This window comes from Balaenoptera musculus, chromosome 13 (genome assembly GCF_009873245.2).
Source record: "Balaenoptera musculus isolate JJ_BM4_2016_0621 chromosome 13, mBalMus1.pri.v3, whole genome shotgun sequence".
NCBI classification, from domain to species: domain Eukaryota; kingdom Metazoa; phylum Chordata; class Mammalia; order Artiodactyla; family Balaenopteridae; genus Balaenoptera; species Balaenoptera musculus.
In genome coordinates this window covers 29,129,044-29,144,659 of record NC_045797.1, presented here as the reverse complement: position 1 = coordinate 29,144,659, position 15,616 = coordinate 29,129,044, and the positions used below count along the sequence as shown (strand labels likewise).

At 56.6% G+C, this 15,616-nt stretch overlaps 1 protein-coding gene across 18 annotated transcripts in view; it reads left to right on the top strand.

Annotated features, from left to right (window-relative positions):
• DYSF (dysferlin) overlaps positions 1–15,616 on the top strand; it is a 233,524-nt gene that overhangs the window by 96,071 nt on the left and 121,837 nt on the right. For 10 of the 18 annotated variants that reach the window (XM_036872978.1, XM_036872988.1, XM_036872985.1 and 7 more), the window contains 6 exons: positions 4,221–4,262; positions 5,941–6,056; positions 6,583–6,696; positions 7,918–8,095; positions 8,653–8,777; positions 10,740–10,846. In XM_036872978.1, coding sequence (XP_036728873.1) covers positions 4,221–4,262; positions 5,941–6,056; positions 6,583–6,696; positions 7,918–8,095; positions 8,653–8,777; positions 10,740–10,846 — 682 coding nt within the window. The remainder of the gene's footprint in view (positions 1–4,220; positions 4,263–5,940; positions 6,057–6,582; positions 6,697–7,917; positions 8,096–8,652; positions 8,778–10,739; positions 10,847–15,616) is intronic. The other 8 variants (XM_036872992.1, XM_036872990.1, XM_036872982.1 and 5 more) reach the window with 1 other exon arrangement.

Here is a 15,616-nt window from a genome sequence, read left to right as displayed (position 1 = left end):
CTGGTCAGTGTTGGTGTCTTTCTACAGACAGGATGTGTGGGTCTCTGTCCACCCATCTTCTCAGATCTTTATCTGGAGGACAGGTTAGCATGCCCAGTTTCTGGAAGATTCCACCTAGCACTCTTGAAGTTGACCAATCCCTTCTAGATTCTCTGAAACATTAAAAAAGAAAAAACCCTTTGAATTATAGAAAATTCAAACATACATGAAAGTAAAGAATTCTACAATGAACTCCCAGGTGCCCTCACTCAGCTTTAACATCTAGCTGCTTTCTGTCATTCTGATTTCATCGTTGATACTTGTAATTGGTGGAATACACAAAAACTCCCTTCCAGAAGTCACTGCCATGTGGGCTCCTCCTGCCCCAGCCCCTCCCCCTCCCAACTGTGGGAACTGCTGGTCCCAGGATGCAGTGCTTCTTCTGTGTGTAGAGGTAGAAAGATTGGAGGTGGGGGCAGTGTATCATGGGAGTGGGTGGGAGAGAGGGTATTCTAGGCTCCTCGTGGATCAGAACTCCTGGCATGGAAGGAACCTCTTCTCCAGTTTCCTGGCTGGTGCCATTCCTGTCTCTGAGTCCAAGGACAGACGCTGGTACAGCACAAAGTGACCTTCTGACTGTTTTCCAACAGCTGCTGTTTCATGACGCTACAGCTGCGCCAGCTGTCAACCACCTGAGGGAGAGTTTAGATCCCTGTGACCTCATCAGTCTTCACGTCTGGTGGTGATGTTGACCTTGATCTTTTCCAGGGTCATCATGAATATTTGAATGGGAACGTGAGAAAGATGTTTATTTGGCCACTAGATGGCGCTCAGGCCATGGGCAACCCCGTGTGGTTCAGGGACCACTGGCTCCCACAGATCATTTTGGGCTTAAATGAGAATCTTCTTGCCACCAGCTAACCGGTTTTAGATGTGCAGTTAAATAGCTTGATCTATGTAGCAATAAAAGAGTTAGACTTACTGCTCAAACTGGAGCTGTTCTTCCCAAGCTCTCTCTAGGCCCGGAAAGTTAGCCCTTGCCTCTCTCCCTGCCAAGCTTTTCCCACTTGTCCTGAGGCCACCTCAGAATGTCACCCCAGCTTTCAGATCTTTGTGTTTTTCTCCACACTGGGGTGTTCTTGAACATCTGGGTGATGCATGGCCCTTGATTTCCCCACTGCTCTCAAAACCCAAACTAAACCAAACTGTAAAAATGGGTTCTTTCTCTATATTCCCCGGCCTCACAGTTCACCAGATTATTTGATCCAACCAGGAGTTTTTGTTTTCGTGTTTTGTTTTGATTTCCAGCTAGGACAGGACCTAACACTAGCCTCTTAAGCACCTCTGCCCACAAGTTTGCCTGGGCATACTTAAGTATTCCTTGGACCCTGTGCTCCAAAGCGTTTAGTAAAAAATTTGTTTTTTAACAAGGAGTGCTTTTCTTAGAAGCTGCAGTACTTTCGAAAGGTAACAGGAACATGAGACCCATGAAACCTACACAGATTCTTTTATAACTTTGTACATACGAAAATCGTGCTACATAAATAGCACTCAGGCAGTTTTTTCCACAGCTACGAAATCCAGAGTTCGTTTCTTTTTGTCTTTGGAACGTAGATGATGAGGATTTCCCAGCAGTTCTTGGTTTCTCCTCCTGCCTGGCGCGGGCTGGTGTCAGGCAGCCAAGCCGTGGGCGTGGGAGATGGGCTGAGAGGCAGGGGGAGCGGCAGGGCTGGCCGCAGGTAATGGCCTCAGCTTCTCCAGGAGACGCGGGGTCCCGGGCTGGGAGGGCCTGCCCTCCGGCTTCCCCAGGTGAGGGAGCTGGGCTGGGCTGCTCAGGCTACAGAACTGGGAGCGTTCATCTGTGTTTTGGGGCTTCCCCAGCCCCTATTCCTTGGGCTTAGGGAAAACACACCACCAGAACACTTGTGTTTTGGCAGAAGAGTGATGAGGACTAAATAGAGGCTTTGTCTTGGTTGGCTTCACTGGTGACTCTGCCCTTGACTTTATGAGCTGTCTGCAGACACAGGGGAAGGACCCAGGATGATCCTCAGCACCCGGAGACCTGTGACCCTGCCCCCAGATTAGGAGCCATTGGCCTCAGTTGTCAGCAGGGCCGTGTCTTAGCATACCTTACACTGGGCCTGTTAGGTTTGCTGAATAAATGAATGAATGAGTGAGGGAATTAGTGAAAAGGCGTGGCTGGGAACCAGGCTACTCTGCAGCCCCCTAACTTGGTCCTCCCAGCCACCAGAGGCACGTATTGTTCAGATGGCTGGTAGGACTAGGGGCCATCTGTGTCTGGGCTGGGCACTAGCTTGCAGCCAGGATTCAGAGTTGGTCTGTGGGTGGAAAGCCATGTTTGCTTCTGCAAGAAGCACGCAGGGGTCGGAACTATGACCTCGGCCTCATTAGCCCTAGATAACTGACCGGGCCTGTTTGTAATCATTTGGAAGGAGCTTAAAGTGGAATCTGTTTCCTTCCGGCGGGCCCTGGCTGTGCTCTCCTGGGGCTGCAGCTGTGCCCGTGTCGGTCCTCTGTGGTTGCTGAAACTCCCCTGCGACCAGAGGCCTCGCTCCCCCACTGATGAAAACCTATTCCTGTGGATATGAAAATGGCCATGAATTATGGTTTCTGCAGCTCTGACTTCTGCCAGCTGGCATTCCTAGCTGAGGCCTGCTGTGGAGAGCTGAGTGGGTGGGTCCCAGGGCCTCAGGCCCCCCAGAGCCTCGCCTCACTGCCCTCCGTGCTGCCCTCTGGGCTCACTTGGTCAGCCCTGTCCTCGTATCCAGGCTCCACGTTCCCTCTTCTCTTCCCCACGCTCTTTCTTTCTGTGTCTCTCCTCATTCTTCCTTCACAATGTTTTACTCAGCTCTTGCCTCTTAACTCTGATCATGGAGCTATAGGAAAATAGCAATAGGTATTGTTTTTTGAAGGAGACCAATGGGTAAATGCGATCAATGAATGAAAATAATTTAGGGTTTCACCAAACACAACCCCAGGTCAATCAGGACCCCAGACTTGGCTACACTTAGATGGTTGGAGGAGGAGACAGGGAAGGTCAGAGTGTGGGTAGAGGCAGAATCGGAGAGGACCGTGGAAGGAGACCGAGGGCTGCCTACTCCTTTGGGGGCATCTTGTACCTGCCTATAAGCGAGGGACGGATTCCAAGAGGCCGAAAGTATGCCAGAGCATCTCCTTTCTTGCTTCTCTTATTTCTAGACACTCCTCACCAGCATTTAGGGTATACCCAAGAGTAGGACCTTTAGCTAATGGAGGGTGCCTGGCACTGTGGTTCATTTGAAACGGCAGGTGTCAAAAGCCAGATCCCAGTGCCTGCTGTTGTGAAAATGCAACACGGTGCCCTCAGTGGTAATACTGGAAATAACCACTAGGTGGCGATCTTGTGCCTTGAAACACTTCCATTCAGGGCAGTCAACCTGCCTGTGGCAGGGACCGCTGGGTGTGCCTCACTGCCTAGCTCTGGCCCTTTCACGTTTCCCCCACCCTTTCTTTGCATCTGTACTTTGTTTTCCTCACTTATCTGGGTATAATATGGAAAAGCACATTTTCTTTTCTGTGTTATTTCTTTCTTATTTTTTAAAAAATTAATTAATTAATTAATTAATTTTTGGCTGTGTTGGGTCTTCGTTGCAGTGTGCAGGCTTCATTGCGGTGGCGTCTCTTGTGAAGAAGCACATGCTCTAGGCACGTGGGCTTCAGCAGTTGTGGCACGCGGGCTCAGTAGCTGTGGCTCGTGGGCTCTAGAGCGCAGGCTCAGCAGTTGTGGCCCACGGGCCTAGTTTCTCCGCAGCATGTGGGATCTTCCCGGACTAGGGATCGAACCCGTGTCCCCTGCATTGGCAGGCAGATTCTTAACCACTGCGCCACCAGGGAAGTCCGTGTGTTATTTCTTGAATGTATTGAGTGAAGTTTCTGGTCCAATTTCCAATTGGCAAACAGAACTGACAACCATGTAGGCAGACATCAGTGGGGAGAGACCCGAGTGCTCACGAGGGCACTGGGGCTGTGTCTGGCTGAGGGGGGCACGCTGTTGACTTAATGTGTGATAAATTCACAGCTGGGCTGGGGTTGGGGTCTCGGGCCACATCTGTCTCCCCGTCCAGGAGCTGCGTTTCCATCTGTCTGTCTGCCAACTGTCCATCCACATGCCCCATTCACCTAATCCGTCCTCTACCCAGCCATGCCCATCCTAACCCCTTTTCCATTTCTTTACGCTTCAGAGGAGCCTGCAGGTGTGGTCACGCCTCTTCCAGCCAGAGACCGTACGTGCTTCCACCTCCGGGATGACAAGGGAGTGGGCCTTGAGGTTTTTTCTGGAGGGGCAAGGGCACACTGGTTGCCGGGAATTTTTTGATTTGCCTGAGGTGGGATTGAGATTCCCCACCACAATCCCAGTTTACCTTTGGCTGTTACCTCTCAAACGTGGTTGAATATGTAAATTGCTTGGAATGCTTTAAAGGCAATTCCCTCCCACTCTCTGAACCCCTTCCAGAATCTGCTGGGCCCTGGAGCTCAGAAGAGTTTAGTTCTTCAGCAGGGAGGGGGTGGAGCAGGCAGGGGAGTACATGATGAGGCAGGGGCAGTGTAAGTCCTCTTGGGGACCAGGAGGAGGAGGCCAGGGTGAGTTGAAAACTCTTGAAGTTGAAATTTACAAGGTAAATTATAATCGAGATGATTAGTACAGATAATTAGTAATGCTCACAACAGTTCCATCAGGCCTCCCACCCCTGTCCCAAATGCCAGAGCCCAGCGTGTGCTGGGGACGGGAGGATGAGTGATGCTGGGTGCAGGGCTCTGGGGGAAGGCATGCTCCTGTCTTCTAGTTGGTAATATCTTACTCCTCAGGGATGGGCTCAAGCCCCGGAGCTCACCCCCAGCGTCTGAGCACTCAAGAGTTTGCAGTCAGTCCTTGGGTCTGGCTCAAGTATTTCCTTGCTGAGGCCATTTATTTTGTGCCTACCTTGCCCCACCCATGATCTTATGGATTGGAGCATCCCAGATGGTACCTGCTCCTGGGCCCACCTCCCACCTTTGCCATTCTGGAAATGGCCTCTTCCTCCTTCCTCTGGAAGGGGCACCCTGGCTTTTCAGGATTCTCAGAATCTGGCCAGTGAAGTCCCGTCCTGGGAAACTTGGCTGTCAACTGGAAAGTCATGACATTAACAAAAGAGAGCCTCCAAAAAAGGATGGAAATGATGTGGAGAAAAGATTTTCCCTCATCACTAGTATAATTCTCAAACTCTCCTCCAACTTGCTCCACTGAAAGATCGTTCTTTGCACAATGTAGGGAAGGGGAGGAGATGCCAGGATGAGTCAAGGCTATTAGATGGTCTGTCTCAACTTCATAAGGGTACAAGGGTGGAAGAGACATGTGCCTGGGGGCTGCCCTGTGTGTGAGGTGGCATCAAGCTGGGCCCCCTCCCTGGCACCTGAGAGATGGAGTCTCTGGTCACCAGGCTCCTGGGCCTCCTTTGTGCCTCCCCACAGGCCAGATGGCCTGAGACACAGATGTAAGTGCAGGATGAGGAGGGGATGCAGGACAGGGTATGTGGCCTGAGAGGGGCAGGGCAGTGGAGGCCCCTGAGCCCCAGCTTTGCCCACTGGCTGAGTGCATGCACTTTGAGATTAGACCATTTCGGGTCGTGCCTCTTTGTAGTCGTGTATTCCTTTGCATTTCTTGGCTTCAGTTTCCTCATCTGTAAAATGAGACTAATAAAATCAATGCAAATCTCCACATCTCAGCATGGTGGTGAGGATTAAAGGGACTTATGGGAGACAACTCTCATGGGTGTCACTATCCTTTATACATTTACGGGGCCTGCATCCCGTGCATGTGCGAGGAACTGAGGGCTGGGGATGGTCTCCGGCCCGGAGGTGGCTGGGTTGAGTGCTAGAAATCTCGGCTGGACGGCCCCTCTGATCCACACCTGTGTCTCCCAGTGGATGACCATCTGGGCTTCCTCCCCACCTTCGGGCCCTGCTATGTCAACCTCTACGGCAGCCCCAGGGAGTTCACTGGCTTCCCGGACCCCTATGCAGAGCTCAACACGGGCAAGGTGAGTCAGACAGGAACCCACAGCCCCCAGATCCCCAGGCCTGCATGCAGGGTCTTCCCCCCTGGCCTGGGCAGTATCTGCGGTTGGCCTGGACTCCAAGGGCCTGACAAGACTTGAGTGGGCCCAGGGCCTGGCAGCCACCCCCTCAGAGAACCCTTCTTCCTCCTGACCCCCTCCTGGCCCCTTCCTCCCTCCCACTCCCTTCCCTTTGCCTCTCCTTCAGGGCCAGCCTGACCCCCTCCCTCCCCCCGCCCCCCCTAATTTTCCTGGCCTCTGAGGGCCCAGCCTCCATCTGTCTCAGGTTTCATTCTCCCTGGCTAAGTTGGACTCTGGTGCTGACCATCAGGGTGGCATGTCCCATGAACTCTCTGGGCCACCGTTTCCTCACTTGCAGAGTGATGGGGTGTGGCTCAGGGCCCTCCTGGTTGCCGGGGAGGTGATTGACCCCAGGGCCAGATCAGGCTCCTTTCCTTCCCCTCCTCCCCTCCATCGCCCCTGCTCCTGGTGACCCAGCCTCCCCTCTCAGGGGGAAGGTGTGGCCTACCGAGGCCGGCTTCTGCTCTCCCTGGAGACCAAGCTGGTGGAGCATAGCGAACAGAAGGTGGAAGATCTCCCTGCGGATGACATCCTTCGGGTGGAGGTGAGGGGCGTGGCCCTGGGAGGGGCCAAGTGGGGCTGGCAGAGGAGGGCTCAGTTCCACCCACGCTCATGCGCCTTCACACCTCTGGGCCTCAGAGTAACCCAACACCTACCCTGCCTCCCTAAGGAATGTTCAGAGGTTCAAAGAAGATAAATGAAGGTTTTTAAAGTCTAGAGCTCAATGCACAATGAGAGGCTATTTTATTAATAATAATAATGTAAGAATAGCTAACCCTTTGATCACTGACTGTGTCACACACTATGCTGGTGACACTCTTGATGTCATTGAGTCCTCCCAGCACCTCTGAGGTGGCTGCTATGAGTATCTCCATTTTACAGATGAGGAAACTGAGGCTCAGATGTAGCAGAGCAGCAAGTGGTGGAGCTGGGCCTTGTGTCCAGGAGGCAAATGTATGGAGTCCTCGTGGTGGTGTACACTTTCAGACCCTGTAGTCAGACTGTGCTGGTTTGAGTTCTGACTTGACCACCTAGCTGTTGTATCAGTTTCCCTATGTGTAAAGTGGGGGTAATAATTATATTCACCTCGTAAGATTGTTGTGAGAATTAAAGTAATTCATACCTGCATGCAGGAAGCACTCAGTAAGTGTTAGCTGTTATCACTGTGTACATTATCTAAAAGCATAGTCGTATAATCCCTCTTCTCTCTGCCTTCCACAAAGGGGATTGTAAAGTCACCTTGGTTCAGGCTGGGGTGTGTGGTTGAGTGCCTGCCATGTCCTCAGCCCCGTGCCCGATGCCCAGAGGGGACAATGGTATTCATTCACCCCACGCACGTGGCACCCTGCGCTGCTGCAGAGCTGGCTGGCATGGTGGAGAGCCTGAGTGGTGCAGGGTGGGTTTTCTGGGTGGGGGCATGGTGGGTTAGAGCCTTCGGCCCCTTCTGAACAGCAGATGCGGGAGACCAGGCTCCCCGGGGTGGCGGTGCCATCGCTGTTTGTTTGGATCAAGGAGCAGCATGACCTTGGAGGCGTGGACCTTATTAGAGGAACATGGCCAAACACACAGGCCTGGAATGTGTTTGCTCAGTTACTGACCAAATCTGGGCTGTGGTGCAGAGCTGGACCACTTGCCACCCATCCGTCCAGCCAGGATTTATTGGGTGCCAGGCATGGCCAGGGCCTGCCAGACATGTGACCCCTCCCCACGCTGGTGTCTTCTCCCCTCCTCCCCCTGACCCCACCGCTGCCCTCTCTGCCCCCAGAAATACCTCCGGAGGCGCAAATACTCGCTCTTTGCCGCCTTCTACTCGGCCACCATGCTGCAGGACGTTGACGACGCAGTCCAGTTTGAGGTCAGCATCGGGAACTACGGGAACAAGTTCGACACGACCTGCCTGCCACTGGCCTCCACCACCCAGTACAGCCGGGCGGTCTTTGATGGTGAGGCCAGAGACCACGTGCCTGGCTGGGACCCAGACCACTGCGCAGGGGGCTGAGCCCTAAATCCTGCCCCCTGGGGAAAGCTGCTGGAGGCTCGCCCAAAGGCTCTGGCCCTGGGCACACCTGCTTGGGGGACCCCCTGGTTTGCTCCCCCCCGTGCCGCCTCCCCCTGCTCATCCCCAGGTGCATCCCTGCTGGGACCCATAGACTGGGCTCTCGAAGCCAGCAGCGGTCGGCATTGATCCTGACTTGTGGCGGTCGGTTATCACATGGCGGCTGCGGGCTTGGCATAGAGATTTCGGAGAGTGTGGGATTCCCAGGGCCCTTCTAACAGCCCCTCGGTTTTGATGTGTTAAGGAGCCCTAATGAGGGCGGCAGCTCCCTGTTCCACGCGGGAAGGGAACTCTGGCACCTTGTCTGGGCACTGGGGGATACTGGCCGCGCCACGGCTATCCACGGGAGTTCTCAGTGGGGGAGCAGGTGCTCGCATCCGTCCTCCCCTCGGTCCCCGCACCGCTCCGCTCCCGGCTCAGCACCAGGCCCTTGGGTCCTTCCAGGATGCCACTACTACTACTTACCCTGGGGCAACGTGAAGCCCGTGGTGGTGCTGTCATCCTACTGGGAGGACGTCAGCCACAGAGTCGAGGCTCAGAACCAGCTGCTTAGGATCGCCGACCGGCTGGTGAGTGGAAGCTGGCCCCGCCCACCATAACCTGTGCACGCACCCCTCGTGGGTGTCTTCAGACCTGCTTCCGTGGGCGCTAAGCCTGCAGACCTCATGGTGCCTGGGGGTCCCCTGAAACCTGACCAGGCCGGGCTTGTGATCCTGTCCTGCCTACTGGGAATAGAGGAGAGGGAGGGAGCACAGCCCTGGGGGCGCCCCCAGTCTGATGTAGGAGGTAGCACAGAGAAAAAGCTGAGAGAAACTGAGCTGGGAGCAGAGGACAGAGACACCACCCATTCATTCCTTCATTCATTCGTTCATCAAGTGCCTTTGACTCTTGCCACAGCAAGAATTGTGCTGGAAACTTCTAGCTAGAGGGTAGACATGAACAGGATTCTGTGCCTGCCTTCGCGAGTCAGCTTAGTAAAGCAGAGTGTGGGTTCACCCACCCCCTCCTGCAGAGACTCAAACTCACATTCTGGTGACGCTCCAGGAGCCCCTAGGGAGGGGGGCTCGGAGGGGAGAGGGGCCAAGGAGCAGCAGGAAGGCATCGCATGGCAGCAGGGGGGCCGCGTCCAGTGAGGGGAGTTGGGAGCTGGTTAGGACGTCCTTGCAGGGGTCCAGGGGGGCATGATTTGGCTCTGGGAAGGAGCTGACCTCAGGGAAAAAACTGAAGGACTTGAGCTGCCAGGACTTGGTGGTCTGTTGAACTGGGGAGGAGGGGCTGTGAGGAAGGACTCCGGTGGCTGGGGAATTGGGAAGCTGGGGAGAAGAACAGGCTCTACGAGGTCAGGTGATGGGTCCTGTCTTGGATGTGGCCGGGGGTTAATGGTGGAGGCTGGGAGTTGCAGGCCTGGTGCTTGGCCAGGGAGCGGAGGAGAATCAAAGTGGGCAGAGGTGTAGAGGCCAGGATGGGGCGATCCTGGTGGTGGTCCCCAGCCCTTTCTGTGTGCGCCTGGGGCGGGGGCTCACCCACGAGGTGTGTGGCCCGTGGGGACATGGGGAGGCAGGCGTGGCCATGCTGCTGGGGCCTGCGATGGGCAGCATGGTGGAGGAAAGGGGGTTGGAGAGGCTTGGGCAGGTGGAGGAGGGGAGCACAGTGAGGAGGGAAAGTGGAAAGGGAAGGGGGGTGTGTGGGCATTTTAGAGTGTCTGGGAGGGGATGCAGGCCCCGGTCAGGGGCCGTGGTGAACCACACTTTCCCTGAGACCCACAGCTCTGTGGAAGGGAGGGGACCAGCCCATACCCGGTTTGGGAGAAGTCGGAGTCGATGCTGTGCAAGTCCAGCATCTTCTGGCCCAGCTGTTCTCTCCAAGCCGTTCCCTGCGGGCAGGGGTTGGCTAATCCTTCCAGGGCCTGTCTGTCCCCAGCATGGTAGTCCCAGGGTGCAGCACACGGCACACGCTCAGGAAGGTTGAGGTGGGGAAGGGGGTGGGGGACTGAGGGGCAAGTCTTTGGCCTGAGGGGTGTCCCGTGAGAGATCTCCGCCTCCCAGCTCAGGCCTGAGGCCCAGGGAGGAGAGCTCCATGGAGGAGACCAGATGCAACTGGGGCACAACTTGGCCACAGGAGTTTGGAGAGGGCAGCCCCGTTATTGCAGGTTGTCTGAGTGCTCCTGAAGGAAGGAGGAGGGATCCAAGCCTGCTTGGGTGGCAGGATTTGGAAAGGAGAGAGGGTGCCAGGTGGGGAAGTGGAGCCAGCTCCAAGGTCACTTGCCTGTGAGACCTTAGACCTGGCTTGACGGGGACCCGTGGAGAGCCCGTGGGGTGGGAGTCCCAGGCTTGGGAATTTGGATCTGTTTGGTGTGGGGAATCCTGGAAGCTTCTTGAGCCAAGACAGTTGCTGGTCTGTGGGGTCTGGGCTCTGCCTTCTTGGCTCTAACCGTTCTCTCGTTTTGGTGGGACCGGGCTGTGGTGACAGTGCCTGGGGTTAAGGGTCTGTCCCACGGTGACCCTCCCAACCCCTGCCTGCCCGTTCCACAGGAAGCCGGCCTGGAGCAGGTCCACTTGGCCCTGAAAGCGCAGCGCTCTGCCGAGGACGTGGACTCCCTGGTGGCTCGGTTGATGGATGAGCTCATCGCAGGCTGCAGGTAGGGGGTGCCTGGCACCCACGCGCCCTCCCCTCCTGGCCCGGCCGGGCCCTTTCCCCGGGAGTGTTCGTGTGTGGTGGTGAGCGACTGCACGTCTCCCCAGCCATGCTTGGCCGGCAGTCCAGCCCATGCTGAGTCCAAAGGTGGTGGAGCCAGCGCGGGGAGTTGAAAAGGTGACATTTAGAGCAGGTCATAAATCTCCCTGCAGCGGCGGCAGCTGTGGGCCCGGGGCGGCCAGGCTCACCTGAATGGGGAGCATTGTGTCTCTGATCCCCGACCTCTTATTTCCCTGATGGAATCTCCAGGAGGAGCTGGCTGGTGGGAGTGACGGCACCCCTCCTTCCCCCAAGTCCATGTCGGGGACCACAGTTTCTGTTTAGCCTTCTATTAACACGGCTGATTGTCACCTTCAGGAAAAGGGGGCGCTGGGGGGGTGAAGGAGAATGGGGGGGCTCCGGGTCCCGGGGCCCCGGCAGAAGGGGGAGCATCTGAGCGTCTCCTCCACAGCTGGGTGATTTGGAGCTCACCACTCACCTGCTCTGGACCTTGCTTTCCTCATCTTCAACCTGACATTAAGAATAACTGCTTTATAATATCACACAAGCAAAATGCCTGGCCCTTAGGAAGTATTTAATAAACGGTAGCTGTAATTATTATTGAGAAGAAGAAACGTGAGGAGATTTAGATTCTCATCCCATTAACCACCTTTGTGGCTTTGGGCAACTTCACTTCTCTGGACCTCAGTTTTCCCAGCTATTAAATGGACTTAATAATAAACAGCTGTCTTTCTACTTTCTATGGGATTAAGTGTAAATATATGCAAATGTATTCTATGCCCCCTCTAAATCTTATCGTCCCAGCCCCTGTCGGGAATGCATGAGAAATGCCTTCATGCTGCGAATCAGGAATCCGTGACCGTGGCTGGCTGCCACAGTGCCCCTCTGGCCCTTTGTACCCCAGTTGGGAAGTGCACCTTTATCAGAAATGACCTTGCCTCAAGCCCTCCTGGGGGTGACGAGGCAGAAGTGGGCAAACGAAGGAAAGTGTGTTGGGGGCTTGAGGCATGTGCCCTAGTAGCTCAGAGCAGGTGCATCTTACACAAATCAAAATCAGAGACGCTTCCTGGAGGAGGGGACGCCCTACGTGAACTCCGGAGGGGAAGGAGTCAGCCTTTGGGGAGCGGACTGCCGGGCACAGGCGCAGGAGCCCAAAATGCCTGCTGCCTCCTGGGGCTGCAAGGGAAGCTGCAGTCCAGAGGCGACAGACCTCCAGGGTTTGCTAAGGCAAGCTCAGCCCTGGGGGCTGTTGGGGCACAGGAATTCCCGGAACTCAGACGCCCACTCCTGCTGCAGCGTAAGAGGTGGGCTGGGGGTGGTGATGAGGGGCGACCGGACGAAGGCTTCACCCAAGGCAGGGACGCAGGGACGTGGGGTGAGAGAAGAAGCAGAGGGCAGCGTGGACTCTTCAGGAGGCATCATGGTGGTAACAGCCTCATGAGGAGCACTTTCTGCGCCAGGTGCTGTTCTGAGAATTTCACATGTATTAGCTAATCATAAACATCTCATGAGGTAGGAAGTAGAATGATCCACAGTTTACAGATGAGGAAACTGAGGCATGGAGAGGTGAATTGCCCAGATTCAGGCCTCTAGGAAGGGGCTGAGCCCCCTCGCTGTGCTGCTCTGTACTAGACAGGCTTTGATGGTGGATGGAGTGTGAGGGCCCAAGGAAGGTCCAGAATGATTCCCTGGCTCTGGCCAGAGCAGGTGGGTGGAGAGCAGAGCCGCTTCTGGAGGGAGTCAGCGGGAGAAAAGCAGGTTTGGGGGAGGATGAGGAGTTCAGGGCTGGCCATGTTGAGTGGCAGGTGCCTGTGGGCATCTGTGGTCTGGAGGTCAGAGGTCAGAGCGAGGCTAGAGGAGCACACGGGGGTGCGGTCAGCAGGGAGGGCTGCAGAATGACTGGCTGTGCCCCACTGCCCGGCCTGACAGCCTCGGGTGCAGAGGGTGGGCCCCAGCTCTCGGTTCATTGCGCTCTCCTTGTGACTCATGTGTGGTGTGGGCCTTGGCAGGTCTGCGGTGCCTGAAACATCTGAGATGGGTGGGTCCCAAGTCTTGGGCTGTCACTCCGCTCTCTCAGGGCTATGTTCTTGGCGGACTTGGCTAAAAATGCTTATGCCAAAGCCTGGTCCCCTTGAATCATTCTCCTGGGGGTAGACGGTGGCCAGGGCCCTCCTGGGGAGCCCGGGTCCCAGGTCAAGGGCTTGTGAGGAGGGTCCCATCCCCTCAGGAGTGCATGCACGGCTCTCTGGGGAGAACACTGGGCCTCAGGACCAGTTCCTCTGGCACCACCTGAGGCCACTAATAGCCCTGGGGCCGCAGCAAGAGAGCTTCCACCCGCCCCCCCCCCCACCCCCGGCCTGCTCTGTGCTGAGCGTCACAGCTGATAGCAGGGCAGCTGGGCATGGGGGACATGAGCCAGCTTGCCATAGATGACCTGGCTGTCACCCATTCCTCCAGCCAGCCCCTGCCCAACATCCACCATCAGTGTCCTTCATTTGGTCAGACCCCTTCCTGACTCATCTCCCTGGGAACCCCTCTCCCCCTGGCCAGGGGCGCCCACTCTTTTCTTCCGGGTCAGCCTTCTCCTCTCATGTCTCAACCCACGGACCCAACGGCCAGCTGCACATCTCCACCTGGGTGTCCACCAGCACATCCAATTCATTCTCTGTGATCTTCCTAAAACTCTGCCGTGCCACTTCGACTTCAGCCCTGCGGTGGCTCCTGTTGCCTTTAGGAAAAGCTGCAGCTCTCCTCTGATGGATGGGCCTCTCTGTCCCCACTGCCTGCCTTCTGGACCTCAGCAGTCTTACCCTCTAGCCCTTCGGAGCCTCTGTGCTGGCTCAACCCCCCCACCCCACCTCTCTCCAACCAACTCCCACGTGCCTCTGAGCCTTTGTCTTGTGCACATACTGCTCCTTTGGCCAGAACGCCCTTCCTGCTCTTCTTGGCCTCGCTAGCTCCCGCTGGCCCTGCCAGTGCAGCTTGAGGCCACTTCCTCCAGGAAGGACTCCAGACTCTGAGGCTGCTCGGGGGGATCTAGCTTGCTTGCTTGTCTGTTCCAGGGGCTCCCTGAGGGCAGGGCTGGGTCTCATCCCTGGACCCGGCCTCCAGCCAGGACCAGCAGAGCTGTTGCTCGTGGGGAGTGAAATGAATGAGCCAGCGGCCAGTTTATCTTTCAGGCTGGACGCTGTCCGCTCCCAGGCGGCTGTCCCTGATAAAGGCACCCACTCACCGCAGGGGCAGGCAGCAACCTGGCGAGCAGCTCAGCTCTGCTCCCAGCCTAGGCTGAGCCCTGCCCGGGGCCCGCCTGCCATTTCCAAGTCAGCCAGGGTTGGCAGGGCGACTGCCCCTGCTTGAGGTTGGGGCAGTGTCATCTAGCCTCCTCTCCCAGGTCTCCCTTTCTTTCTGTACCCTGTTTTGGGCTTTTTGGGGGCGAGAAAGGGCTGAGACATCTTGTTTGTGGCAGTTACGGGTCCCGGCTGTTTCTTGGGGAGTCTTGGCTGGGCTGGTAGCCTCCGTGAACGTCTCCCTCTGGTGGTCTGCACGGCAGTCCCTCTCAGCTCCCGACCCAGGCCGGGAGCATAAATCACCCTGGTTGGCTTGCCTCCCCATATCCCACTCCAGACCCGCCTGCCCCCACCCTCAGGCCCACTCACGCCCCCTTCCCAGCAGGCCCAGCCCAGGACTCTGGCCCAGGCCCCCCTTCACCCACCGAACATGCCCCTCCGCCGCGTTCGAGTGGGCTGGGGATGGAGGCCGCCCCTCTCCTGGCCTGGGGCAGCCCCATCCGAGGCACCCTCGGGGCAGTAAATATTATATTACTACGGGGTGTGCAGTACGTGACCTGAGACAGGCCCCGGGGCTTAAGTTTCCCGAGATGGAGTTTGCGTACTGCTCCCCCCACCCTAAAAATTCAATTAAAAAAAATAACAGGAAAAATGTAGTGCGCCGAGGGCCTGCCAGAGTGGTGTATCTGGCGGCGGCGGTGCCGCTGCACTCGGCGGTAATTGGTTCTGCATAGCTCGGGGAAATTGGCAGAAAAATAAATCAGCCGGGAGCCGGGAGCCGAGACACTGTGGGGCGGGGAGCGTGAGGTGGGGCAGCAGATGTGGCGAGCGAGCGGGCCTGACTGATGTCCTGTTTGGGAGTCAGGGGCTTAGCGGGGGGCGGGGGGGGGCAGCCCCCCTACCCTCCAGCAGGCATGATCTAGAGGGTCCTGCCTGGTGAGGAAGAGCACAGACACCCCCACCCACCCCACTCCATCCTGTGTGACCCTTGCGTGTGCGCTCACTGACCCCGGGGCTTCGTATGGCCAGGGGGAGCCACATAAAGGGCTTTTAGGGAGCTCCCGGAGAGGGAGCCCATCCTTTGGATGGGGGTGGTCAGAGTTCTTCGCCTCTAAATGAGGTTGAGTTTAAGCCCAACCCCCCGACTGGAGGCCTAAGGCTGTGTTTCTGGGACTGCGTGTACCCCCAGCTCCTCTCCAGAGGCTTCCCAAAGCAGAGGGTTCTGGGAGGGGTGTTGTGCGGCCGCCCTGGGTCGACACATCTGTACTGCTGGCTGCCGGCCTCCCCACAGCGTCTGCAGTGGCTTGTCAGGGGTCCATAAATTTCCTTCTTGAAGAACGTGTGCGTACAACAGAACGGATTCGCTTCAGCCAAAGGCAACTTAGTGCTTGCGCCTCTGCTCTAGGAGGGCGCCGGGGGCAGGGAGG